Below are 27,881 nucleotides of genomic sequence, written 5' to 3' on the forward strand. Positions count from 1 at the left end.
AATCTCTTACACTGCATTTCAATTAGAAATAGAATTGAAATTGAAAATGAAATCGAGAATAGGGAATAAGTCGAGTTCTGAGGAGGAAGATGAATTCACTCTAATTTCTGACGAAAAAAATAGAATTTTATGATAATATGATATTTTTAAATTTAAATAGATATAATTTAATTAGTTCTAATAGTATGAATAATTTATCATAAAAAATTAATTTATTTTATAATTATTGTATCCCCGAGGTTGATTATTTTTAAATTTTTTATTTAAAAGTAACACCGATCTCAGCCACAGGACATGATAGTCAGAGCTTCGACCGGACAAATTCTCTTGACCCATATAACTCACCTCTCTTATCCACTTATCTCCTTAATTATCATGCTAACCGGACGAATTACCTTTTCCCACCGTTCTGCCTCGCGCTTTCCTTCCTCACAGATAAACTCATCCTCAAGCTGCTGCTGTACAGGCCTAATAATAAAATAGGGGCATTTCTTAGCGTGCCACGTGTAGAATAACAAGGAGCTTACTCCGCCCTTCGTTACTATTTTATACACAGAAAATCGGAAACGAGAATGCGTGATCTATTGAGAATCTAGTTAGATCTTCAACTTTCCTAATCCAATCGATCCATGGAGGTTTCCGAGAGGAAGAAGAAGAATGAGAGATTGGAGTTGGTGCACCAGGCCCTCCGGCAACTCCTCGAAGAGAGGAGGCAAAAAGGAAAGCATGGCGACGAAGAAGACGATCTGCTCCTCTCCAAATTGCTCCTTCAGGTTCCTCAACAGATCAATCAATTCTTTAGGGTTCGGCACGTCTTCGTACGGATTGGAATAATCGGATTAGATTAATTAAGCTCTTTTTTTTTTCGCGTGCGTCTTGTTGTGTGTTAATTTGGTTGTACGTCAGTTGGAGATGTTGGAGAGGGACGCCATCGCCGAGGAGATTAGAGGGGTGAGGAAGCAGAACCTGGTCACCCACCGGCTCCTCTCCGCCCTGATCGTCGTGACTTTGGTGTGGCAGTTGAACGAGGTGTCGCTGCTGCTGATGGCCCGGCAGAAGTTGCGGAACCCTCTCAAGGCGATCGGCGACGCGGTGAAGGGGCTGGTTCGGGGGTGCGGCGGGAGGAGGCTGCAAAAGCAGCAGATCGAAACGAACGGGTTGCCGCCCGTTCCGGTGCCTGACCTAACTCGTGTGGATCTGCCGCCCCTCGATCTGGACGGCAGAAGATGAGTCTCGTCGCCGCCTTGTGTTCTTTCTCCCTGGGGTATCCAAATAATCCATTAAATTAAATTGGACCATTTCGGTTCAAAGTTTTTTTTTTCTAAAAAATTATTAATTATTCTAGTTAAATTAGTTTTATTTTAATTATGAATTTTAAAAATTAATTAAATTGATTTTTTATTAAATAATTTAAAAAATATATTAAGATTTTTTTTATTTTAATAAAAAAACAAATTTTATTAAAAAATAATTAAATTATTTTTTTATTAATTTTATTTGTTCAATTTTAATAATAAGCTTTTTATCGTCGAACCACATAGGTAAGTTTTTAAAATTTTCAAATTATGTAGGTTAGTTTTAAAATTATTAAATCATGTATTCACTTCTTGTTTTACCCTTAATCAATCGGTTGATAAAAAAATAATTGAATCGATTTCTATTTGAAAATCAATCGATTGATTTTTAATACTAGTCAAATCGATTTCTTTCAGTACTAAAATTTCAAGTAAATCAATTGACTTATAATAAAATCAATCGAATCGATTTATTTTTATATTAAAGTTGGTTTTGAACAAAATTGGTTGATGAATCAAATGACTTCGAATTAACATGAAATTAATTTATATGTATTCAGTTAGTTCTTTTGATTATATTGTCTTTAAATATCAGTTTAACCTAATGCATTGTATTTAACCTAATACATTAAAAGCAGTGATTTTTTAAACATAAATATTTTGAAAATTTTAATTTTTATTTAAAAAATTATTATTCTTAATATATTAAATCAAATTGATATTTGAGAGCATAGATATAATCAGGATAACTAAATGAATATATAAGAATTAGTTTCATATCAATCCGATATACTTAGTCCATTAGTTGATTTTGTCCAAAATCGATTGATGGACCTAGACAATTCAGAATGGCATGGAACTAGTTTCTATATATTCGTCTAGTTTTTCTGATTATATCTATATTTTCAAACGTCAATTTGACATAGTATATTGAGAGAAGTAATTTTTTAAACATGATGTTTGAGGGTATAATATATTTAAGAGAACTAGACAAACATACATGTTTCAAAAATTTATTGCTCTCAATATATTAGGTCAAATTGATATTTGAGGATATAATATAATTAGGAGAACTAGACAAACATACATGAACTGATTTCATGTTATTCTGAGTTGTCTAGGACTATCAGTCGATTTTGGATAAAACCTGCTGATAGATCAAATGCCCTTAGATTGATATTAAACTAATTGCCTTGTATTCATCTAATTCTTCTGAGTTATTCATACCCTCAAATATTAATTTGAAATAATATATTGAAAGTAATGATTTTTTTAACATAATTAGATTTTTTTAAAACACATTTGTGTTTAAAAAATTATTGCTTTTAATATATTAAGTCAAATTAATGTTTGAGGGTATAAATATAATTAGGAAAACTAGCCGAACATATAAGAGCTAGTTTTGTATTAATTCAAAGTCGTTTGGTCGATCAACCGATTTTATTTAAAATCTATTAACAAATTGATTCGACTGATTTCAATTATCAGCCGACTAATATGCGCAAAACTCCGGCATACAGAGAAATTGATTCACCTAGTGTTAAAAATCAATCGATTGATTTCTAAATAGAAATTCATTTGACTAATTTTTTTATCACCTAATTTATTAACGGTAAATTGAGAAATGAGTATGTGATTTAATAATTTTAAAATTAATCTACATAATTCAGTAATTTAAAAATTACCTATGAAGTTCAGTAAAAAAATATTAGTAATATGAATCTCGATTAAGTCAATAATAATAATAATAATAATAATAATAATAATAATAATAATTCGTTTAGTTTTAGTGGAATGTTCATAGTTTTATTTTAAAATATAAAAATACATAATACATCTATCGTATGGTTTGTAATTTAGTAGAAAAGTTATCCTCTCACGGCTAACTCAGACAGTAAATGTATAAATGTATTGTACGGTTTGTAATTTAGTAGAAAAGTTATCCTCTCACGGACTAACTCAGTTAGTAAATGTGAATAAATTTTAAATCCGGCACGCTATGGACAACCATGTTCCAATGAACGTAATTTTTATCTATGTTCTCGATAAAAATTAATAATAATTTAATATAGTATTTTAAAAAATTGTTAATGTTGGTAATTTACCAACTATGTTTAAATTGTTAACGTGCTAATTAATTCTCGATATTAAAACATATTAACAGTTAAATTATTTAATGTAATTATATTCTACATAAATGTTAATAAAAATTAGGTTTATTCTAAATTAATAATAAACAATTTAACTATAAATATGGATGGAAATGACTACCATATAATAATTTCAATTTGAGATATAAAAGAAAATATATCATTTTTATATAATTATTAAATATTTTATATAATAATAAATTGGTTACCGGGATAATAATTTTTAGGCTGCATTTTGTTCAATACCCCCTAACAATTTATTAAAAGTAATCCGCCAATTCTTATTCCCAACTTCGCCGACTCACGAAAGTCACGATCGCGGAAGCCAACTCGCGAAACCCTAGCACCCGCGAAACCCTACTCCGGCGTTCGAAGGCGTCCCCACTCCGCGAAGAACCCTGCCTTCCAGTCGCGAAGGCGCGGCTTTCCCGACTCGCGATCGAGGCATTCTTCAGGTATTTATTTGATTAACAACAAGATTTGGGGATTTTGTTTATCCAGCACAGATCCGTTTCTGTCTTGTTGGTCGTCGTGGAACCTAGACCTTGAACTGTTGTTTTTTTTTCCCATGAAAGACCGTGTTTTTAAGCTGAACATTTCTCCTTGTTTTCTTCTTTGGATATCTCCGATGAATTTCTTTGTTCTCTATATTTACTATATTCCTATATCTGGGCTTGTTTGTTTTAGCATTTTCCTGTTTCCCTTTTGTACTTACTGCAAAGCTATTGACTATGACAATGAATGCATTTTATGTAATTTCCTTTACTCGGTGATCATGTAGTTTTTATTTAGTATGTTCTGTTTAGTTCTTGCTAGTTTGCTTCATACTATGAAATAATGATGTATACATTGATGTCCATGTTATTACTTTGATATTTTCCTACCAACTATCTCTTGGTTCAGGGAAAATGCTAATCTTGCAACTTGTAAGTTGAACCTGAAAGACTTAAGGAATCATTTTTAAAATGCCACCTAGCTGGATGAAAGATTCACAGCAGTATGAGAATTTGAAAGATGGCATTTTCTTTGCTTGTGCTTCATTTGTCTAATCTGCATTTTTTGAGCCTTTTTATTCTTCTTTATCTTTATGATCAAGCTCAACTAACAGTACAGCCAAGCAAACAAGAACAATCTTTATCTTTATGACTTCACGTGCAACAGGATACACACAACTCCAAATAACTAAGCTACTGCCCACACATGTAGAAATCAGCACAACCACCAAACCAGAACAAAACAGCCAAGCAAACAAGTGCAGGCCTGCAATAGCAACAAATTACCCAAATTCAGAAACAAACAAACATATCCAAGATCTTTTTGTATGTAAAAGATTCAAAGCAAAACACAATTACAACCTAATCCTAGCTAACCAATCTCAAAATTAGTAGAAATCTAGGGGGGAAATAAACAGGGCAATCTACCTCAAAACTTGAGAAGGCGATGTTTAGAGGTGAACTCATCTCCAATTCAATCTACTCGCATCTTCAATTCAACTTGATAAAGTCTTAGTTTTTCCAGTGAATGAGAAGGCAATGTAGGAAATTTAATTAATTATCGAGTTTTTTTTGTCAATCAAAATCAATCCATTATATGGACGTCTGAATGTAATGCAAATTAACAAAGTGCTCATGCATTGTTGTGGGCGTTCTAAGTAAGGGGTGTGGCTAATATTAATAATTCCTAGCACAAAATCTTTGATGTGTCCCAACTGAATGACAATATCTAATATATGCTCTCCATTAATCATAAATTCTACAAATTTATGTTGCGCTATGAGTCAAGTAAAAAAGAAACTGTGTTCATTGTTATGTTTGATTTATATTTCTACTGCTATCTCTCGAGTTTTCAAAAGACGTGAAAAAGCAACATGCACTATTCACCCCCACCCTCTAGCGCTTCTTTGATCCTACAGTGACTTTATGAGGTCGCTTGTCTTGAGGAAACTTAGCTGATTGGTGGCGCATAGTCATAAAGAAATGCAGGCAAGATCATAATGGCAGTGTTCTTGAAGGAGATGGATGTGTGCATTATTGGTGGTGGTGTATAATGTGCTAGGTGAATGGTAGTTGCGGTGATGAGTTGAGCAATTCTATGCTTGAGAAGAAGGAACATGATGTGCATAAACAGGTTTCAGTCTTCTGCTCAATGGAAACAACTTGAGTATGTGATTTCAGGCAAACAAACACAAGAACAATGACACTAAAGTTTGTATGATATTGCCTCGCCTATGTACGAGAACGACACAGAATTTAGATTGTGAGATTGGATAGGATTACAAGATTACAAACCATGCACCATTGATTGTTTACACATCCTATCGTCTGCGAATAAGAATAGTACTTGCTTTTTTGTTGTGGTCTGATCTTTCCAAGGATGCAATTTGATTTTATTAAGTACATAAGGAACAAATGCCTAATTTAGTAGATTTATTGACACAGAATAAGTAGTAAATGGGTTCAATTAAGTCAATTAAGCAGTGGCAAAGTCCAGTTTTCTTCTTTCAAATCTGCAGCAATTCACATACGAAAATGCAGAGTACTTTTGATCATATACGTGAAGAGTAAGTTCTAACTTTTGACTTAGTTTGTTTCTTAGTCATAAAAACATTTTAGCTTTGTTTCTTAGTGATATATTATTTTCACAGATATGCCCAATATAATCCAAAATACATCTGGAATCCAACTAGTATCTTAACTTTCAGCATTTGATAGTAATTAAGAATTTAATTCCATAGTTTTCTTTAAAAGAATACTGGTAATTGTATTTGTTGCTTAAATCCAGGTACAGAGGAGACTGCCACTAGGATAGTGCACAGGGTTCATGGCGAAACACCATCCTGATCTCATTATGTGCCGGAAGCAGCCAGGGATAGCAATTGGCCGCCTGTGCGAGAAGGATGATGGGAAGTGCGTTGTATGTGATTCATATGTCCGCCCGTGTACACTTGTGCGCATTTGCGATGAATGCAACTACGGTTCCTTCCAAGGAAGGTGTGTCATATGTGGCGGAGTCGGAATTTCTGATGCCTACTATTGCAAAGAATGCACGCTGCAGGAGAAAGACCGCGATGGATGCCCCAAGATTGTCAATCTTGGAAGTGCCAAGACGGATCTCTTTTATGAAAGGAAAAAGTATGGATTTAAGAAACGTTGATCCATTTTCTCTGATTCACAACTACAGTTAGTTGTCTCAAATTATGAATGCTCTAAAGCTGCTTTCGTTGCTGCAGCAAATTACTGTGTTATGTTTAGTAATGGCATGCTGTGATAACATGTGGATGATCAAATTCAGACGTGTGGAGTATGATTTCCCTGACATTCAGTGACATTTATCCTGAATTTATTCTGATCTTTATGACCTCTTATATTTTTCAGAAGGACAACAGCTTTTTACCAAACAAGTAGCTAAGTTTTCTTAAATATAAATTTTCTTAATTTTTTTAAACAATTTTTTTTGAAGACTTAGTTATATTTTAAAAAAATTATTACTTTATTATTAGGTTGATATTTGAGGATATAAATATAATTAAAAGAATAATATAAACATATAAGATTTTATCTCATATCATTCTGAGTTTTTTTTATTGATAAAAAATTTAGTTAAAATATATATATGATCCTACAATAATAGTTTCCTTCTTCTTTCCTTTTCCTTTTTTGAATTATTTTTTTTTCATGGATTCAGATGATCCAACAGAACCGATAGTCACATATGCTAGTCTAGAAATCCTTACGAATTCAACTCTCTCCGCCTCCAATTCTACATGGCATAAGACGTGAATGAAAGTTTTGATACTCTCACTATAAGTTAATGTCTGCTTAATGGTCTCCCAAGAATTTGGAAGGGAGCGCATAACTGCTTGAACTTATTGTTCATCGGTCAACTCATGACTAATATTGATCAATACTATTACACACATCCCAACTAATGAATTAATCATTATTTATTATATTTATAATGAACTAATCAAAGAGTATCATGCATCATGTAGAGTAAATAGTATAAATGAATGAACATATCATTAACATAAAAATATGCTGCATATTGTTAACACATAACAATCTAACATAAACGAAATAGACTAATATTGTTCATACATAACGACAATAACAATAACAAAACTCTAATAAATTAGATAAGCTACCACTCCCACTAGGACAAATATTAGTGCAGTGACCAATATTATCCCTTTTAGCCTGGACTTATTTGGGGTAATCTCGGGCGAGACAGTTTCAAGATTCTCTATCGGATCCACAATCAGAGCCTCTTCTGGATCTTCCTTGATCATTTTCGGGCCCTCTTCGAACTCTTCAGGATCCTCTTCAGCCATATGGTGAAGTAGTTCCTCACACAATCTTGAATATGTGGTGCGCCCTTCGTGACGCCTCCATATATAGTTTGTTATGATCTTAGGATTCTCTGGCAATGAACGCATCAAAGTCCAAATCCTATAATTGTCCAGAATTGGAAACTCTTCTCGCTCAAGTTTCCAAAATAGGTCATCAAGTTGTCCAACATGTTCGTTGACTCTATAAGCAGACTTATACTCTATTTCATGAATTTCTTCCCTGAGTTGGTTCCGCCGCACTTCGTGACGAGTCAATGTGATAATCGTCCGTGCTATCTGAAAAATTAAAATTAAATAAGTTAGTACAAAACCGATTAACTAATACAAAATCGGCTTAATTCAATTTATACAGACATATGACCAACATAATAAATCAAGAAAAACAAATCTTGATTTTCAGGAGCCTAAGTCGACTGACACATCAGACCCTATTGATTGAGAATCTAGATCCTAAGCTTGCTCCATTGTCCTCAATTAGAATCAATCTAATTGAATACTGTACCTATATTCTGTTATTGTTTAATTTAAGCCCATTTCAACTAATTTCAGACTTATTGATCGAACTCAAGTTCATGATCAAACTAATGTCCATTGATTTAAGTCTGACCAATTATAACAAATCTAATCCATTTGATCAAATTTAATCCATTAGAACAAATCTAGTCATTTGATCAATCTGATTTAAACTCAATTAAATCAATTTAAATTGATTCTAATTTAGATCAAATTAATTCAGTTAAACTAATTAATGATTTAAATTAGATCATCTGATTCAAACCCATACGGTTTGAACTAGACAGGTGAAGAAAAAACAGATTGTTTTCTCACTGTTCATTCACGTGAAGTTTGCAATCACGTTTTTTTTTATTTGTTTTAATCAACCGAACTTAAGGTGCAGTGCTTCGTGATCACGTTTCTTCACGGCTTTCTTCGCCGCACGCCGTTCACTCCGCCTCAACCGCGCAACCAAGACGGACGCGGTCGCCGGCCATGCCAGCCTAGTGCCGACCTTCTGAGACTATTGACGGTCGTATCCAACGCCGGAATGTGTCGCTCTGGGCCCAACGAGGTCGCCGGCCGCTGTTTTGCCCGTCCTAGCCACCAGCGCATCGCTGGCCAGCCAGGATGTCATCGCCAGCCTTGGAATGTCGTCGTCAGCATATCCTAGCTGCCCGAGCCCGACTCCGATGGAAATTGCACCCCTATCGTGATTTTGGCACAGCGCTGCTGAACAGCAGTGCTGACGCCGGCAGCGATTCGATCGCTGACCTACGACCTTGTCGCTAGTCTCCTACTGCTGTGATACAGTCATCCGCGCTCCTTTGCAATGACCATACAGTTGGCAGGAAGATTTCCGAGAAAAACCCATGCCGCAGATTTCTAGCCAAACAGTCACCTTCGTGACTTGTTGCGGCGTGTTCAGAGACGAGAAAACATAAAGCGATATAGTATAATTCCTAATACTCTGATACCAACGTTGGAATTATATATTAATGGTACAAAACAATTAAACACTTATAGTGATATCATGTAGATCTGCAATCGGCGACGGTAGGATTTGTTGTCGGAAGAACGATAGCATAATCGGAAGCTCTTCGTAATTTCACGAACCAAATCTCGCAGCCTTGGATGTCTTCCTCCTCTCTATACACACTCCTGTTTAATGATCCTTGGACACATCCCTTAAAAGACAAAATAATCCAAAGATATAAAGGACAATTTACCCCTAGCAGTGGACAGATTTCCCCCACGTTTCCATTTCCTAAACCTTCTACAGGCACATTTCAATCATCAGAATTTTCTTCTAAATGTTTTTGTTCCTAGTACTTATATTTGCTTTAATTAACATTAGCATTTCTGGTAAAGTTATATCATCTTGGATTGGTTCATGAGAATCTGATTATAACTGAAGGATTTGGATATATTTTAGTGGATTTCTATGCAACCAAATTCTTGAAATGAGAATTTTTAGGTCACTTATTAAGAACTAAAAGAACTTTCATGAACTTCTTTTTGCGATTGAACTAATTTGCTATGTGAATTTCCAAAGGGGTACTTGTGAACCTCCAATTTTCCTATTTATGAAGGGAACAGGTAAATAACCCTTTGTTACAATATGGGGCAATATTCTTTTACTAGTACTATCAACTTTGTGTTTATCTTATCTACTATTATGGGGAATTATCCTTATTATCCATTCACCCCACACTAGCAATTTAAAATAGCCAAATCTCCGCAGCTAAGATGTCAACAGTTTGGACACTAAGGGTCTCTCTCCTTGAAGAGGTAGGTTGAAAATGAATTATAAGTGAGATATAAGTTAAAGGATCAGTCATCTTTTATTTTCTTTGTCAGGGAGAGAGAAAAAAATTATAAAAAAAATGATAATTTCAATTAGTCTCATTTATTATTTTTGGGATAATTGGTCTAGTCCTATAAAAGTTTTCCATCGGCCATCAGGGTAAATCAGGAAGCGCACGTTACGACTAGCCTAGAAGTCGAACATCCTTTGGTTGCGCTCTTCATTTAGAGGAAAAATTTATGCAAATACGCCATAGCATGGGTGACAACCTAGATATCCTATCGCGACATCATAGCCCCGAAGATGAGAGAGAGAGAGAGAGAGAGAGGACGCAATTCATAAATTTAAACATCTATCCTTCTAAAATCATATGTAGGATCGATGCGCTAAGGGGGAAGGAGCTGAATAGCGCTCGTGGCTTCCACGTTCGTTTAAAAACGTTCGAGTAAAATGCAGCGGAATAGAGATAGGAAAGACAAAAATAAAACAAAGCAATCGTAAACACCAAGAGTTACTTGGTTCGGAGCCTGTGGTGACTCCTACTCCAAGGCCTGCATGTTAGAGTGTTTTCGATGGACAATCACTAATCAATCGAAAGAAATACAAGTATAATGATTACAAGTAATTATAACAATTAAAGAATACCACTGACTCAGAATTTTAGATCTTCAGTGCGGTGGTCGTCGATGCAGCTTTTGAGCGTCAAGAAGTGTTTTCACAGTAGCACGAAGAAGTGAGAGTTGCTGGAAATGTTGTTGTCGAATGCTGCTTATATAAGTTGTTCCGAGTGCCTGGAACCCCTCCGGGTGCCTAGACCACATGGCTCTGCCAATCGACGCACTCCACATCAGTTTATGGATCATTTTTCAGGTCTGGGCGCATAAACCGCCTGGGCACCTACGGCCCGCCCGGGGTGAGCCTAGTCCGGGCGCCTGAACCAACTTTTTCATCCTCCTTATTTTATGCCAAAAAAAATTAGTATAGGCAATAAACAATATATATAATATGAATCTGACAGTCTCTGACTGTCCAGTTCTGACTTTGAATTTCGCTAAAACTCTAGGTCGAACTGACGCCTACTGTTCTCTCTTCAGGGGAACGCATCCTCACCAACTTCTCTCGGGAGAGTTTACCTTTAGCCAGATTCGTCCTCCATGACCATCTGGACTTTTGCTCAGCATTCGAGATTTCAGGTCTTTATGCTGAACGTTTGCTCTACGACACATCCAGACTTTCACCTGGTCCGTGGCCACTGAGATTTTCACCTAGAGTCCCGACTCTAGGATTTCACCTAAAATGCTCGACCCGCCAAGACTTCGCCTTATCTAACTGAAGTTAGGACTTTCCATGACCTAGAGTTACCATCCTCTCGGACCTAGGGTTACCTCCCCTTAGAGTTTCAACCTGCCTAGAATCCACTAGGACTTTTACCTAAGAACACTTAGTACTTTCCTGCAAGCTCATTCAAACTTGTTAGATGACAAGTAACCTTAATTTTGGACTCTTTGCCATAATCAAAACTTAGGTTCGATCGTTTGGTCCTCCCTGCACAAAAAATCTACCCCTTTTTGATTATAGCAATCTGGTTCAAAGTTAAGTAAAACATAACAATAATATATAGAACTCAAGCATGAGTATAAGTGAAACAATTAAAAGAACTTGTGCATAAGTAAAATAATTTGACAACAAAATCTCCCTTATGTACCCTCTTAATCAAAAGTTATATGTTTAACTTAACTTTAACCTTTCTCTCCTTATTTGACATAAATCAAAAAGCTATTAAGTTAGAGAGAAAATTAATTTGTAAAGATAGTTAAAAAATACTAACTTTTAAAATTTTAATTTGAAGCTCCATTTGAATTTATCATTTATCACTTTAAACAAATTTAGTTTAAAAGAGATTTTCTTAAAAAATTTAACTAATTTTTTTTAGCTTTTGAAACTAGATTTTAATTAAAAAATTAGCGAATTTTTTAGTGACTTAAAAACTTAGCTAAATTTAAGTTTTAAAAATGACTTAACTGTTAAAAGAATTTCTTGTAAAATACTTAGCTAAGCAAATGATTTCTTTGAAAAATATTTAAAATACTTTATCAAATACTTAGCTTTATCAAAACTTAGTTAAGTACTTAGTTTTTTGAAAAGATTTTTTAAAAAAACTTAGTTAAAAATACTTTTTCAAAAACTTATTTTTCCAGATAGAAATATTTGAACTTCCTTTTTAAAATAAAATATCTAAAGTTACTTTTCAAAAATAGTTAAACCAAAAGAAACTGAACTTCTTTTTAAAAATACTTTATTTTTTTTAAAAATACTTTATTTTTTTTAAAAATACTTTATTTTTTTAAAAAATAATTAACTATGAAAAAAAAACTTTAACTTAAAAGAATATTTAATTTTGAGAGTAATTAAAAAAACTTTAACTTTGAGAAAATATTTAAATAAAAAATATTTAATTGAACTTAAGTCCTTTCACTCCCCTTGATTAATACTAAAAAAAATTTTAAGAAAATTATTTAAGTTTTGAAGGTCCTAGAGTCCAAGTAAAAAAAAAAAGATAAAAGTGATTATCTATTTTTCTGATTTTCCATCTCACCCTTTCTAAATTATAAAACATGTTAAGCTTATGAGTTTGTGTGAAATGTTGATTTTAGGTTTGAGAATTGAAAATATTTAAGTTTAACTTTTGAATTTTGATTTGAATCTAAGATTGAATTTTGAAAACTATTAAAGTTTTAGATTTTGAAAGAAATTTATGTTTGAATGTAACGCCCGAAAATTCTCAAATAAATTTTAGAAATATTCTATTATTTTTCTGGAATTTTAGGATATTTTTATGGAATTTTTAGAGTAGTAGAAGTAGCAAAATTAAATAAAAACATAAAACAGCTTAAGCGGGAATTGAACCCGAGACCTACTAGACCCTACAACTTATAGACGACTCTAGTAACCAAGGGGCCCCAGCAGGGGTGTGCTGAAAGAAAAGGAGAGAAATTATATTTAAGATTTAGTTGGGCCGCATTAACCACTTATATAAATAGGGGATTTAAGTGGGGAGTTATTATTTTTGAACGACAACTCTCTTTTCCCTCACCCCCACCCGACGTCGCCCCCCTCTCTCCCTCATCTCTCGGCGCACAAAGCCCAAGAAGCCTAGGGTTCCATCCCTAAGGTCGTAGGAGCACCTCCCGGCGACGTCTCCGATACGAGGACGCTCCCCTCCGCGAGAAGGAAGCGTAGACGTAAGAGGATCGCCGAAACAATCTTCGTCTCCGGAAACCTAGCGATCGAATTTGTAAGAAAACTAGCGTAGGAAGTAAGTAACCCCTCACATGCCATATAAGTAGTTAATCATGCAATTTTTATGCTTTTAGTTCAACCTTATGCATGATCATTCAGTTAAGGAGATATAGAGCACACCAAGTGTTCGATAGAATTACTATTGCAATTAAATGTCACAGTAGGTGTAACGACCACCGTTCTTACTACTACTACTACACTCTAAGGATGACCGTTACTTAACTACTAACTCTACTTAACCGGTGTGATCGAAACCATAAGGAATCCCTACCGAAAAATTTCGGCAGAGTCTCCCCTGTACCGGTGACCATGAACATCAATACATTCACAGTATACACAGCCACAGACGGCTGGAAATATATCAAACACTCACGCAGTTTAATAAGTGTCAAAAACTAATCACAACCACGCAGTAATAAGACACAACAACTAAAAAAAACTAATCTAGCAATGGTAAATGAATAAAACTCCAACAGTGGAAACAACCAAACAAACAATGCGGAATAGACTCAATAGCAACATCAGAAAAATAGAAACAACTCTTTATCAATCTCTATTGACATAAAACATAAAGTGTGACTCAATTCCCCTGATCTCTCCCACAGTCCACGCATCACACACCATCCGCACCACTTTGTCGCCTTCCTTGCTAGATCTTTTCCTTTCCTTTATCTGCAGTAAGAGGAAGTACAATCTATAAGCAAAATTTGCTTAGTAAGCGCTATCTAACTCACAAAAACATGAAAATGCATGTATACAGAAAGAACTAGAAACTATATGCTCTAAAAGAAAGTAAAGCATAAACATATCTGCTCATGTCAAACTAATAGCAAAGAAAAGCTAAGGAATCTACTCATGCAATTCTAATAGCTAATCATGCTAAATAACTAATCAGGAAACAAACAAAACTAATACTGTATGCTAGAATATAAAGAACTAAACTTACTGATTCTAAGCATATGTGAAACTTGTTTCATTTGTTCCAAATCTTATACTTTATTACTTCAAAACAATAATAAAGTTCTTCTTGGTTAAAAAAAATTTATACTTTAATACTTAAAAATAATAATCAACTTCTTTCTTGGGCCCAGGCTTAGTACCAATGCGCGCTCCCTAATAGAGACTGTGGTAGCTAGTCACAAGTCCTATGAGGGTAAAGACCTTGGTCTTACCAGGGCCAAAACCTTGGAATTGGTCACCTGGATTTAGTTTTACGACAACCTTGGAAGTCGGGTACTAGCCTCTTAAAGTAAAATATTTGTTATCTTTAATATTCTTATAATAAAATGCCTTGGCATTTCTTTGAGCACATGGTGTGTTGCTGATCCCAATTCTTAAACTTAGGGATCCTATTAAGACCTTGGTCTCTCTTTCTTATAGCTTACTTATAAGAATCTGCACTTAAGCTCAATAAAATGCTTATTAACTCTGCACTGAAATGCTTAACAGAACTGCATGGGAATACTTAATAAAAATCTACACTTGTAGCTCTAAAGGAATTGTTCATGCTTAGTTCCTCAATAAGAAGAATTGTAACAAAATGTTAAAGCTAATTGCTGTGCAAGAGATAACACAAAAGCAGACAACCTAAATTTCAAGAACACATAAGTTGATGTGCTTATGTAATCTTAGTGGTAGGATTTTTATACTTAGACAAGTTAAGAGTATCTTTGCACATACTTGGCTAAAGAAATAGTTGATCCTCATGCTTAGGGTATTTTCTTTCAATCAGGGATGCCTAGAGGTTTGAGAAAAAAAGATGATTTGGGCTTACACATTGTCATGCTTGAATTAAGCCATGCTATATGCATTTGTCTAACTGATATGATGAAATTTTGCTATTATACCTACCTGTAAGTTTCAAAGAAGTGTTTTACATTAAGGTGCTTTTCGGATCTATTGACAGATTTGGTTTCATAGGTAGGTTTTACATAGATTTTACAATCTGAACCCTACATAGGTTGCCTGAGACCTTAACCGGATTTAGTTGTGGCATAGAACTATTGAACATGAACAACCATGTTTTTAAAGTCTTTTAGTTTATTCTTAGCATTGCTGAATTTGATTCTTTTGCAATTAACTGAACACGAACAACCTTACTACTTGTTTCGGTTTGTGCCATGCATTGAAAAGAACAACCCTTATAGTTAGCATTTCAAATTTAGATTTCCCTATCATCTTAGTGGACAGATTTTTATTAAGTAGATCAGTGCATACTTTTATTAAGAAGAGCAGTACAGATTTTATTAAGTAATAGAGTGCAGTTTTAGGTCTCCTTATCGTGTAATTTAAGCAATTCAGATTCAGATTTTTCAATGGGTTTCAGTTCCAGAATTTTCAGTAAACCATCAATTCTGATTTTGGTTATTTATACATGTATCATGAACAGATAGCCTTAGTTTCTGAGGATTATGAGTATCTAAAAGTAAGAAAAGACCAAGGTCTTGATAAGATCTCTAAATTTCAGAATTTGGGATCAGCAGCATGCCAAGTGCTCGAAGAAATGCCGAGGCATTCTATAATAAAAGAATTAGAAGATAAGAAACATTTTAGTTCTTTCCTTGCTTGTGGAAATTTCCGGTGTAGATTAAGAGGTTTCAAGTATATTCCTTTGTAGATTTGTGAGGTTCTGTTGGGTTAAAGATGTTCTTTACATGATATGATAAGTTTTGAGGAAGTCTTTAGGCACGCTTTTTGATTGTGTTTGTACAGAATTAAGGAAGTCTTGCAGTTTAGAATGAGTTAGATTAATTTGTAGCATGTTAGTTTCAGATTTCATGAAAACATTTCAGTTGTAGATTTTCAGTCTTAGTTTATATATATATCTATGCAACGAACTGCCTTTTATTTCAAGTATATATAAAGTTAGATTTATCTTTAAGCTTTTAGTTTTCCTTTGTTCTGCTAATAGGCAATGAATACAGAATGATTTGGATTAAGTATTGGTTTATTAGGCTAATTGGAGGTTGATCCGGCAGTGATTTTGGTTTATTTTATGATGAAGTAGGTAGTGTAATCTCTTTAGTGCAGAAGTGTGGATGAAGGAGTGAAGATGAGCATATGTAATATGTTGTTTTGGTGAGTATCATGTATTAAGACTAAAAGATGATTTGAAGTGATTTAATGAATTTAACAGGTGAGAAGTATGTGAGTGTTTTAGATATGCAAGTAGTAACTTCAGAGTAGAAGTTTAGTTTAGAAGATGAGAAAATAGAGTTAAATGTTAGATCAATTCTGAGCATGATTTCTACTCTTTCTAAATGACCCTAAATGTTGGTACAATATTTGTTTAATGACAAACCTTTCTTCTAGATAGGGTAATGGTTAGTTGAGATAACTCTTTATCATGACTAAAGGAGCAAGATTGTAGAATGAGTAGAGTTGAAGTTTACCTCATGTTAGCTAAATTTGTGTAGTTGTGATCCATCGATTTTATGATATTTGAATGTTACTGCACTATTGAGGTTTAATGTAGTTGCTTCACCTAACTGCTTAGGAGGTTTGGAATTATGGAACAACTAAAGCTGTGGTCTTTATAGTAGGCATTCTAATAGCTTAGTTAAATGTCATGGATGCATTTAAATAGCATGCTTAATCTTGCCTTAGTTTATATGGGACTACGGTCCAATGGGTGGGCTCCCATAGTTGCCTCTAGGTTCAGATAACCTAGCAAAAAGCAACATAAGATAAATCAGTTTATAAACAGTATTTTACTTTTATCAGTGACACTGTACTGGACTCTCAGTTGTCCTTGGGTTGGGCTTTCATAGTCGTCCCTAGGTTTAGATAACCTAGTAACCCTACTAGATTCGGGACTTGCTACCTCGGGCCTAGTTAGGGATGCGCGCACAGCAAGTACAATTACCGGGTCCATTAGCAGCATGTTTATTATTTTTATCTATTTATGAAAATAGTTTTCAAACTTCACAAACCAGATATGTGAATACAGCTTAGCTCCAGTTTAGTTTGCTTAATGTTATAACAAATAGCTTAGCTTATGTATCGATTTAGTTAGCTTGTTGATACAAAGATTAGTTTTTCCTTTTTCAATATTTGTTAGCATGACTTAATTGTCGATATGCCATGTTTTAGCACTTACGGCATGATCAACAGCATGTTCTTCAAATAGCATCTTTTGAAAGCATGATTTCATCGAATATATGTTTTTGTGAGGTAGATGGTTTCTTACTAAGCTCCCAAACTTATAGTTTCCCTTTTTTCTTATGCTGCAGATAAAGGTAAAGGGAAGATGGAATAGCGGAGGCTGGAGGGCAATGCAACTAGATGTGTGTGAGAAGGAACTTGGAATAAAGACCCTTGGAGTCTAGCAAGTCTAAAGACTTATTATTTCTTATGGTGTTACTTTCCGCACCTTTAGATGTTTAAGCGTCTTGAATTATGAAAGTTATGCTTAGATTACTTGTTGTTGGATATTAGATAGCTAACCATTTGTAATGACATGACTAGTAGTAGTGTAGTAGTTTTTGTTGATTTCTGGAAGTCCTGTAAGAGGTTGGGTGTAAATTCTGCAGAAATCAGAAACCCGATCGGTCAGCCGATCGATTGAGCAGTCCTCAATCGATTAGCCGATCGATTGGAAGAAGTCCCCGTGTACAGAACACTATGGAATCGATCCGCTGATCGATTGAGGAGCCCTCAATCGATCAGCCAATCGATTGAAACGCGACTTCCGCATACAGAGAGTTGATGAGTCGATCAGCTGATCGATCGACCATGGATCGATCGGGAATTTAAACCCCGCCAACAGAGAGCTTCTGAATCGATCTCTGGATCGATTGGCCAGACTGGATCGATTGGCCAGACTGGATCGATCAGCCGATCGATCCAGACGGGACTTCCGTGCACAGTAGCACGTTGGATCGACCAGTGGATGATCAAACCACCCCAATCGATCAGCCGATCGATTGGAAAGTCTGATTTCAACTAGAAGTGTCTGATTTTCAGTTTTGATCAAGTAGTAAAAGGTTATGTTCCCTTCTTAGCATATGTACAACTTTAGGAGTGTACTCGGAACATAGAATTCCAGATTTGACTAACAAACAGTAGAATTATTAATTAGTTCAGCTTTCCGCACAAAATAATTTAGCATAATGTAACCCCCGGCCTCGCAGCCTAGACAGTAGGAGGCGGGTCATTACATTGAAAAATATTTAAGTTTAACTTTTGAATTTTGATTTGAATTTAAGATTGAATTTTGATTTGAATTTAAAGATTGAATTTTGAAAAATATTTAAGTTTAATATTTCAAAAATATTTAATTTTAAAATTTGAAAATTAATTGAAAATAATTAAGATTTTGAAATTAATTATTCTTTTGAAATTAATTATACTTTTGAACTTAATTAAGAATTAGAAATTAATTATACTTTTAAAATTATTTGGATTTTAAAATTAACTAAAGTAACTTAGGTTATTTAAATTGAATTAATTTTAGTTGAATTTTAATTAAGTTAACTTAATTGAATTGAGTTTAATTAATTTGGGTTTGGTTAACTACTTTTTATTTTAAACCTAGGTCCATCTCATCCTTTTCTAGATTTTCAATTAGGGAACCTTATAAGTTTTCGTGAGATGATTAATTTTATATTCAATTTAGATTAGTATCTAAGAATTAATTTACATTTGAGTTAGACTAAGGTTTAACAGTTAGTCAATTAAATATTACTTCAATAATTAGCTTATAGGCTGTGGCGAGGTACTAGGTCTTCTTGGGTATTGGATCATCAACTACTTCTAAATAAAACCTTTTAAAGAAATTGAATATTTAATTTTCTTCCTAAAAATTCTAGGTCTAACTAGTCAGGTGTAGATCAAGCCTAAGTCCTTATCTATCCTAATCTAAGCAAGCATAAGAGAAAAGCAGTAAATCAAACATCAATCAGGTTTATTTATAAAGATGATATTTCTATTGGCTCCCTCTGGATTATAGCCTCGATAAGGTCTATTAGGATAATGGATATGATTTTTGGGGATCGAATATTGACCAAGTCCAACTTGATTAATCAAGTTAGACTTGGAGACCCATGCTTAGACTATGTTTCTATTTGATCGATTCACTAAAAACAAGTAAGACTTGAATCGATGTTTGGCTTTATATCCTAGTCTAGATTGATTATATACGGCTCTTTGTTTTCCAAGAATTAGGTCAAGGTTCTTGGAACCCAAAGTAAACTGTTCCAATGAGTCCTTGAGTTCTTTGACTTGAGTTTTTAAATTGGAATTCTCTTCCTCAAATTGTTGGACTTGAGTTGAGGTTCCTTCTTGAATTGCTCAGTCAAAGAACTCGAGTTAGTCACTTCCTTAAAGGTTGTTACCTTCTTTTGGAGTGACTTGACCCAGAGATTGAATTTAGCTAATTTTTTTAATAAGTATTCAATTAAATTTTATAATTCATCTATTTGAGTACCAGCGAACAGAGAACTTACAATGTTGTTTGACCCTTAGGAAACGGACACAGATCCGTAGCTTCTTTCTGACTCGATTTTTGATTCCGCTCTAGTTTTGGACTCAAACTCGGTTTCGACAACGTACGCTTGTGCTGGTAGAGCAACGAAGCTTGCTTGCTCGTGTTCTTCTTCGTCTGACTCTTCAGATGACTCGGACCACGTTGCCTTCAACGGCTTCCTTCTTCCTTGATTCTGGTTTGGACATTCAGGCTTGTATTGCCCCTTCTTGTTGTAGCCATAGCAGGTAACTCCAGACTTGGCCTTCGTGTTCAATTGAGTCACCTTCTTCTTCTTAAGTGCTTTCCGAACTAGTTTGATTAGTTTAATGGTGATTTCATCTTCTTCTAAGTCTGATTCATCTTCAAACTCGAGTTCGGTGTGGCACTTAGACTTCGACTTCTTGTTCACGAGTTTCCCTGTAAGTAGCGCAATACCTTTCTCGACCCAAGTAGTATTAATTTGTTGATGAAGTTCAAGTTTGGAAAATAATTCATCTAATTTAATTTGTGAAAGATTGTTAGACACTTTGTAAGCATATACCATGGATGCCCATAAAGTGTTCCTCGAAAATGCATTAAGTGCATACCTACGTCATGATTTTTCACCTTTTGTTCAATTGCGTGGAGACCGTTGAGGAGGTCTTGGATGTTAGGACCAAAAGTAGCTAGAGGGGGGGTGAATAGCTCGTCGCGTTCGCTCGTTGCTCGGCGTTGCTTGTTCCTTCAAAGATGTGCAGCGGAAATACAAAGAAACAATCACACAACGCTAACACTAGGATTTTACTTGGTATCCACCTCCAAAGGAGGTGACTAATCCAAGGATCCACACCACGCACGCACCCTCCACTATGAAACACTCCTTTTCGGTAACTACCGAGGGCGGAGAAGCCCTACAAGACTCTCTGTACAAGAAGAAGGAAAGGGAAACAAAATACAAGCACAAAGCTTACAATGAATGCAGAAAACCCTAACCCTAGCTTCTCTTCTTGCCTTTGATCCGCCTCTTGACTCGGAGAGCTTCCAAGAACCTTCAAGAACTGGCGATCACGAGCTTTGAGAGTGCTGTGGAGGAGCTGGCGAAGATCTGAGATGAAACGGTGAAGAGATGCCGAAGGAAATGAACGCCTGCGTCCTTTATCGACGCCAACGGTCAGATCCCGATCGATTCGAATATTCCCAATCGATCGGGGAGGCTTTGGATCGATCCACGGATCGATCCGGCGCTTATCGCGCAAACGCTGGATCGATCCACGGATCGATCCGGCTATTCCAAGAACGGCCCAATCGATCCACCGATCGATTGGAACATCTGATATCCCGGATCGATCCGAGGCTCGATCCAGAGAAGAGCTGGATCGATCCACCGATCGATCCGGCTCTGGATCGATCCACTGATCGATCCAACACTTGATTTTTGCCCAAAACCAAGTTCCAAGCCTCTCAAACCAACATCCGGTCAACCTTGACCTGTTGGTACATCATGCCTAGCATCTGGTCACTTCTTTGACCTGCTAGGACTTCCCACCAAGTGTCTGGTCAATCTCTTTGACCCACTTAGACTTTTCTATTCATGCCAAGTATCTGGCCACTCCCTTGACCTACTTGGACTTCCATCAGATGTCTGGTCAATCCCTTTGACCTATCTGTATTTCCTCGTGCCAAGTATCCAGTCAATCCTTTGACCTACTTGGACTTCCCAACACCAGATGTCCGATCATCCTTGATCCATCTGGATTTTCCCTTGCCTGGCTTCACTCACCAGGACTTTCACCTAGCTTCACTCACTAGGGTTTTCACCTGGCTTCACTCACCAGGACTTTCACCTAGCTTCACTCACTAGGGTTTTCCTTCTGCCTGGCTTCACTCACCAGGACTTTCACCTAGCTTCACTCACTAGGGTTTTCCTTCTGCCTAGCTTCACTCACCAGGACTTTCACCTAGCTTCACTCACTAGGGTTTTCCTTCTGCCTGGCTTCACTCACCAGGACTTCCCTGTCAAGTATCCGGTCAACCTTGACCTACTTGACTCTTCTTCAATCAATTTCTTATTGTCAAACATCTAAACTCAAACCAAGACTCAGCTTGGTCACCCAGGTCAACCTTGACCTGAGGGATGTTGCACCAACAATCTCCCCCTTTTTGATGTTTGACAATACCACAATAACACTTACAATACCACATGTAAGTTAGGCTAATCCTATAGCCTCAATCTTCATGCCACTAGGTAATGAACATATAAATTAAGCTCTTCATTCTCCCCCTACGAGGGCACACTCCCTCTAGGTAATAAAAGCCTAACTTACACCCATTCATAGGTCCTTTCATTCTCCCCCTATTGGCACACATCAACCCATCTTTGGGCACACATCAACCCATGCCCCAATTTTGGGTACACATCAACAAATCCATTTGTTGAAAACTCTCCCCCTGAAAAGTTGCTCATCGTTGTTCACAACATCACTCGTTGTGATCAACACGATAATGAAGGTCCCATACCCTTCATTTATCCTTAACTTCTCCCTCAATGTAGACAAATACCCAACCTTGAGCATTATCTAACCACTTGAGTTCCCACTTGAAATAATGAGGATATCCACTCCCCATTTCAAGTTCAAAAGCTCATACATAAGCATTTTCTTTAAAGAAGGTTAACCACCTTCCAAGGTTCATGAAAAGTAATTTTTCATGTCTTTAAAGAGTCCCTCCCCCTAAAGACATGGTGGTGACTTCTGTCATTGCACCAACAATGACTTGGAATCCCTAAACCTTTAGGAAACCCAAATTTAGAAGTTTTGAGGTTCAAATACTCAAAATTTGAAACAAACCTCAACCTAAACTTCAATGAAGCCTTCCTTAACCAATCCATCCTTGTTTTCACATGAAAACACCCTTTGAATGTATACAAATGTATTTTAGGGGTTTGGAATGGTTACCTAGACTCAAAGAGGTTCAGAGATGCTGAAATCAAGCCTTCCCAGCCAAAATCAGCAACTTGGATCGATTGGAGTTGGGTTCCAATCGATTGAACCTTTCTGAATCGATCCACTGATCGATTCAGACTACCTGGATCGATCGGCTGATTGATCCAGCGAGCTTCTGCTCGCGGGAGACTTGCCTTCTGAATCGATCCACGGATCGATTCGGGCACTCCAATCGATCCATGGATCGATCGGAGCTCTGATAGTTGCTGAAATTCCATTTCAGTCAACTTCAGAAACCCCTAGAAAATTCTACAAAAATCAAAAAATCATGAAATTTCGTGTAGACATTATTTAGGGCATACTTAATCATGGAAAAATAGCTTTCTATGAAAATACATCATATTTTCAAAGATTGACACAAACTTGAAAACTTGCAAAAACTTTAGTGTTTTTCTTCAAGTTTGTGTCTAACTATTCAATGGTGATTACTATCAAAAGATAGCCTTCACCAAGGTTTTCCAAAACATTTTAAAACATTTTCAAAACCAATATCCCATCATGTTCCTTGGGCATAATGCACATGACTTGTACATTAGCTTTCCCAATGATGGGAAAACACATAACTATGTGTTTTGATGAACCTAAAACTCAAAAGAATGCACTAAATCAACATCTTGAGTTTTGTTCATCTTCCTAACATCTCACTTGTATCTAATGTACACTAAAACACGGACAAGTCACCTTATAGTCCTTGTGAGATGTGAGATTTTGATTTTTCCCTAATCTAGGGATCATGCATATCTATCTAGGCATTCTAGAGATATTAGACATCCACCTAGGATGTCACTTGTCAATAAGTGTCGTTAAATGCCATTCGTCCTTAATTACAAGGAATTAAACTTAATGCATGATTATGTTATGACATACATCAAAAGAAAATAATTTTCAAAAGAAAATATCCTATTACTACATGATGTATGAATGTCATGACATGGTATTTTTGGATTTTTCATAATAAAACATGAATGCAAAACTAGACATGATGTCATGGCATATGATGGGCAAACAATCATGGCAAGATTTAGCATAAATAAAATATACCTAGATTAACTATCTAAGTATCCTTAAAGTCTTAGCTAAACTTACAACTTAAACCTAGATTGCCCTAAAGTGCTACAAGAGAATGCCAAAGCCTAAATTGGCATTTCTAATTTCCTTGATTTAATGTATGCCAATTGAAAATAAACATGTCCTCAAATGTTGGCATATTCCATTTTTCCTCAAGAGTGATTACATAAATCAAGGCCCGGATTGCCTTAAATTTCCAAGAGAATACCAAAATCCCAACTTGGTATTTCTCAAGATTTTCCCAATTTGTGCCATTTTAGATTAAAATCAATTCTTCCACCATTAGACACATTTTACTCTTTCAAGGAGTAAACAAAGATCCACTTCATTTTCAAAGGTTAACAAAAACCTTGAAAATGCTCCTTGAGTGTCAATTTCCTCAAAGTTAGGTTAACTACCCTTCTAATCGGAGTTGACACTCTCTAACCCAACTATGGGGTAGAGAAGATGCTCCTAGGAACCCAACACCTATTGGTGCTCCTTGGATGCTCTAGGTACTCACTAGGGATAACTTCCCTAGATACCTTTCTAGTGACCTTGTTGGGCTTCTTAGAAGCCTTGGTCACACTTTCTAGGTCAACTGTAGGGATAACCTCCCTTGTGACCTTGTTTGTGACTTTCTTAGACTTCTTAGAAGTCTTAGTCACATTTATTGCAAAAATACTCTTAGGGATGACTTCCCTAGTATTTTTGGCTTGACCACTAGACCTAGGGTTTGTTCCATAACTATATGGAACTCTATGGTAAGAGGGCACATCCTTCTTAGCCTTTGGTTTGTATCCCAAACCTTTATGGCCATTGGATGGCTTTTGTACCCCTAAACCTAGGTTATGCTCATTTTTCCCTAATAGGATATTTTCCATCCTTTTTAGGGTCTTTTCCATTTTATCAAGTCTTGACCTCAAGACTTAATTTTCCATCACTAAGTCCTTAGTTTTTGGTTTTCCATTAAGTTCATGAGCATTTTTGTGCCTAGGCTTGTAGATACAATCCTTAGAGTTCTTGCCTAGACTTTTACTTACATTCCTAGCCTTAGGTGTATTAGTTTTAGCATGAAAAGCTATATGTTTTTCTTTAACGCTATCATGCTTTCTATTTTCATGGTAAATAGCATTAAAATGATATAAGTTAGAACTATCATGCTTTTTACCATAATGTAAAGGGGTAGGCTCAATAAATGTTACCTTCTTCTTTACCTTGGAGGCTCCCCCTTGACGAATGCCTCCTTGAGCCTTGACCATCTTCTTCCCCTTAGGGCATTGACTTCGGTAATGCCCTTTTTGGTTGCAAGAAAAGCACACAATGTGCTCCTTGCTCCTTTTTATTCCAGGGATGGTCTCCTTGGGCTTCGCCTTGCCCTTTTGTGCCACTTGGCCCTTCTTCTTGGCCAATTTAGGGCACTTGCTCTTGTAGTGCCCATGTTCCCTACACTCAAAGCATATAATATGATTTTTATTTTTAATTGAAATATTTATACCTTTGCTTGTAGGGGTGGCATCTTTCCTTTTGGATCCGGAGGTAGAAGCTTCCTCTTGATCCGATCTTGATTCTCCTCCATTTGATTTTTCTTGACTCGTGGAGGTAGAAGCTTCTTCAATCTCTTCATCTCTTGACCCGGATGTAGAAGCTTCTCCTTCTTCTTGATGCGGCGTCACCAAGGATTGCTCCCCCTCAATCCTAGAGGTGGAGGCTTCATCATCTTGAATATGAAACAAGGAGTATGCTCCCTCCTTGTTCCCTTCGTTGCATTCCCTTGAGGATGAAGCTTCTTGGATTTCTTCTTCTTCGGAGGTTGAGCATCTCTCAACCTTGGAGTCCTCCTCTTGATCTTGCTCCAAAGAGTCACCCTCTCCGGATTCTTCATGATATTGTACAGTGGAGGGGATCTCTTCATGAAGCTTGGCCAATTTGCTCCATAGTTCCTTTGCATCTTCAAATTCTCCAATTTTGCAAAGGATGGTGCTTGGCAATAAATTGACCAAAAGCTTGGTCACTTTGTCATTGGCCTCGCACCTTTGGACTTGCTCTTGGCTCCACTTGCTCCTCTTGAGAACTTTGCCCTTTGAGTTTGTTGGAGTCTTGAAGCCTTCCATAAGAGCAAACCATTGCTCTATCTCCATCATAAGAAAATTTTCGATTCTTGATTTCCAAGAATCGAAGCTCGTGGAAGTGTATGGAGGAGCCACCCTCGTGTCGAATCCGAGCCCATCTCGGAATTCCATTGTAGAAGTTGAGCTTTTGAATTTCTTTGACTTTGACAACTTTGCTTCAACTTCTTCACCCTCTAGCTCTTCTTGTTATGCTTGACCCTTCCGGCGATGATTCCGGTGAAGAGCGGCCTCGCTCTGATACCACTTGTTAGGACCAAAAGTAGCTAGAGGGGGGGGGGGGGTGAATAGCTCGTCGCGTTCGCTCGTTGCTCGGCGTTGCTTGTTCCTTCAAAGATGTGCAGCGGAAATACAAAGAAACAATCACACAACGCTAACACTAGGATTTTACTTGGTATCCACCTCCAAAGGAGGTGACTAATCCAAGGATCCACACCACGCACGCACCCTCCACTATGAAACACTCCTTTTCGGTAACTACCGAGGGCGGAGAAGCCCTACAAGACTCTCGGTACAAGAAGAAGGAAAGAGAAACAAAATACAAGCACAAAGCTTACAATGAATGCAGAAAACCCTAACCCTAGCTTCTCTTCTTGCCTTTGATCCGCCTCTTGACTCGGAGAGCTTCCAAGAACCTTCAAGAACTAGCGATCATGAGCTTTGAGAGTGCTGTGGAGGAGCTGGCGAAGATCTGAGATGAAACGGTGAAGAGATGCCGAAGGAAATGAACGCCTGCGGCCTTTATCGACGCCAACGGTCGGATCCCGATCGATTCGAATATTCCCAATCGATCGGGGAGGCTTTGGATCAATCCACGGATCGATCCAGAGCGCCTCTGTGCTATGGAAAAACGCCTGGATCGATCCACGGATCGATCCAGCGCTTATCGCGCAAAGCAGCCGCGTCCCAATCGATCCACTGATCGATTGGAACATCTGGATCGATCCACGGATCGATCCAGAGGCTCTCTGTTCGCTTAGGAGAAGCCTGGATCGATCCACTGATCGATCCAGCTCCTGGATCGATCCACTGATCGATCCAACACTTGGTTTTTGCCCAAAACCAAGTTCCAAGCCTCTCAAACCAACATCCGGTCAACCTTGACCTGTTGGTACATCATGCCTAGCATCTGGTCACTCCCTTGACCTGCCAGGACTTCCCACCAAGTGTCGGTCAATCTCTTTGACCCACTTAGACTTTTCTATTCATGCCAAGTATCTGGTCACTCCCTTGACCTACTTGGACTTCCATCAGATGTCTGGTCAATCCCTTTGACCTATCTGTATTTCCTCGTGCCAAGTATCCAGTCAATCCTTTGACCTACTTGGACTTCCCAACACCAGATGTCCGATCATCCTTGATCCATCTGGATTTTCCCTTGACTGGCTTCACTCACCAGGACTTTCACCTAGCTTCACTCACTAGGGCTTTCACCTGGCTTCACTCACCAGGACTTTCACCTAGCTTCACTCACTAGGGTTTTCCTTCTGCCTGGCTTCACTCACCAGGACTTTCACCTAGCTTCACTCACTAGGGTTTTCCTTCTGCCTAACTTCACTCACCAGGACTTTCACCTAGCTTCACTCACTAGGATTTTCACCTGGTTTCACTCACCAGGACTTTCACCTAGCTTCACTCACTAGGGTTTTCCTTTTGCCTGGCTTCACTCACCAGGACTTCCCTGTCAAGTATCCGGTCAACCTTGACCTACTTGACTCTTCTTCAATCAATTTCTTATTGTCAAACATCTAAACTCAAACCAAGACTCAGCTTGGTCACCCAGGTCAACCTTGACCTGAGGGATGTTGCACCAACATTGGATACGTGCATGAAGTAAGCTCGCCATCTCACCCTCCTGTATTT

At 36.8% G+C, this 27,881-nt stretch overlaps 2 protein-coding genes across 2 annotated transcripts; both read left to right on the forward strand.

The window, feature by feature from the left end:
* The first annotated feature begins 428 nt into the window (after window positions 1-428).
* LOC122039817 lies at window positions 429-1,275 on the forward strand. The gene is made up of 2 exons (XM_042599255.1): window positions 429-773; window positions 907-1,275. The coding sequence occupies exons 1-2, from the start codon at window positions 630-632 to the stop codon at window positions 1,228-1,230; spliced, it is 468 nt and encodes a 155-aa protein (XP_042455189.1). The 5' UTR covers window positions 429-629; the 3' UTR covers window positions 1,231-1,275.
* Window positions 1,276-3,712: 2,437 nt separating this feature from the next.
* On the forward strand, window positions 3,713-6,802 carry LOC122041638 (PHD finger-like domain-containing protein 5A). The gene is made up of 2 exons (XM_042601388.1): window positions 3,713-3,900; window positions 6,227-6,802. The coding sequence occupies exon 2, from the start codon at window positions 6,266-6,268 to the stop codon at window positions 6,596-6,598; it is 333 nt and encodes a 110-aa protein (XP_042457322.1). The 5' UTR covers window positions 3,713-3,900; window positions 6,227-6,265; the 3' UTR covers window positions 6,599-6,802.
* The last annotated feature ends 21,079 nt before the right edge of the window (window positions 6,803-27,881 follow it).

This window comes from Zingiber officinale, chromosome 2A (assembly GCF_018446385.1).
Source record: "Zingiber officinale cultivar Zhangliang chromosome 2A, Zo_v1.1, whole genome shotgun sequence".
In the NCBI taxonomy this organism is placed as follows: domain Eukaryota; kingdom Viridiplantae; phylum Streptophyta; class Magnoliopsida; order Zingiberales; family Zingiberaceae; genus Zingiber; species Zingiber officinale.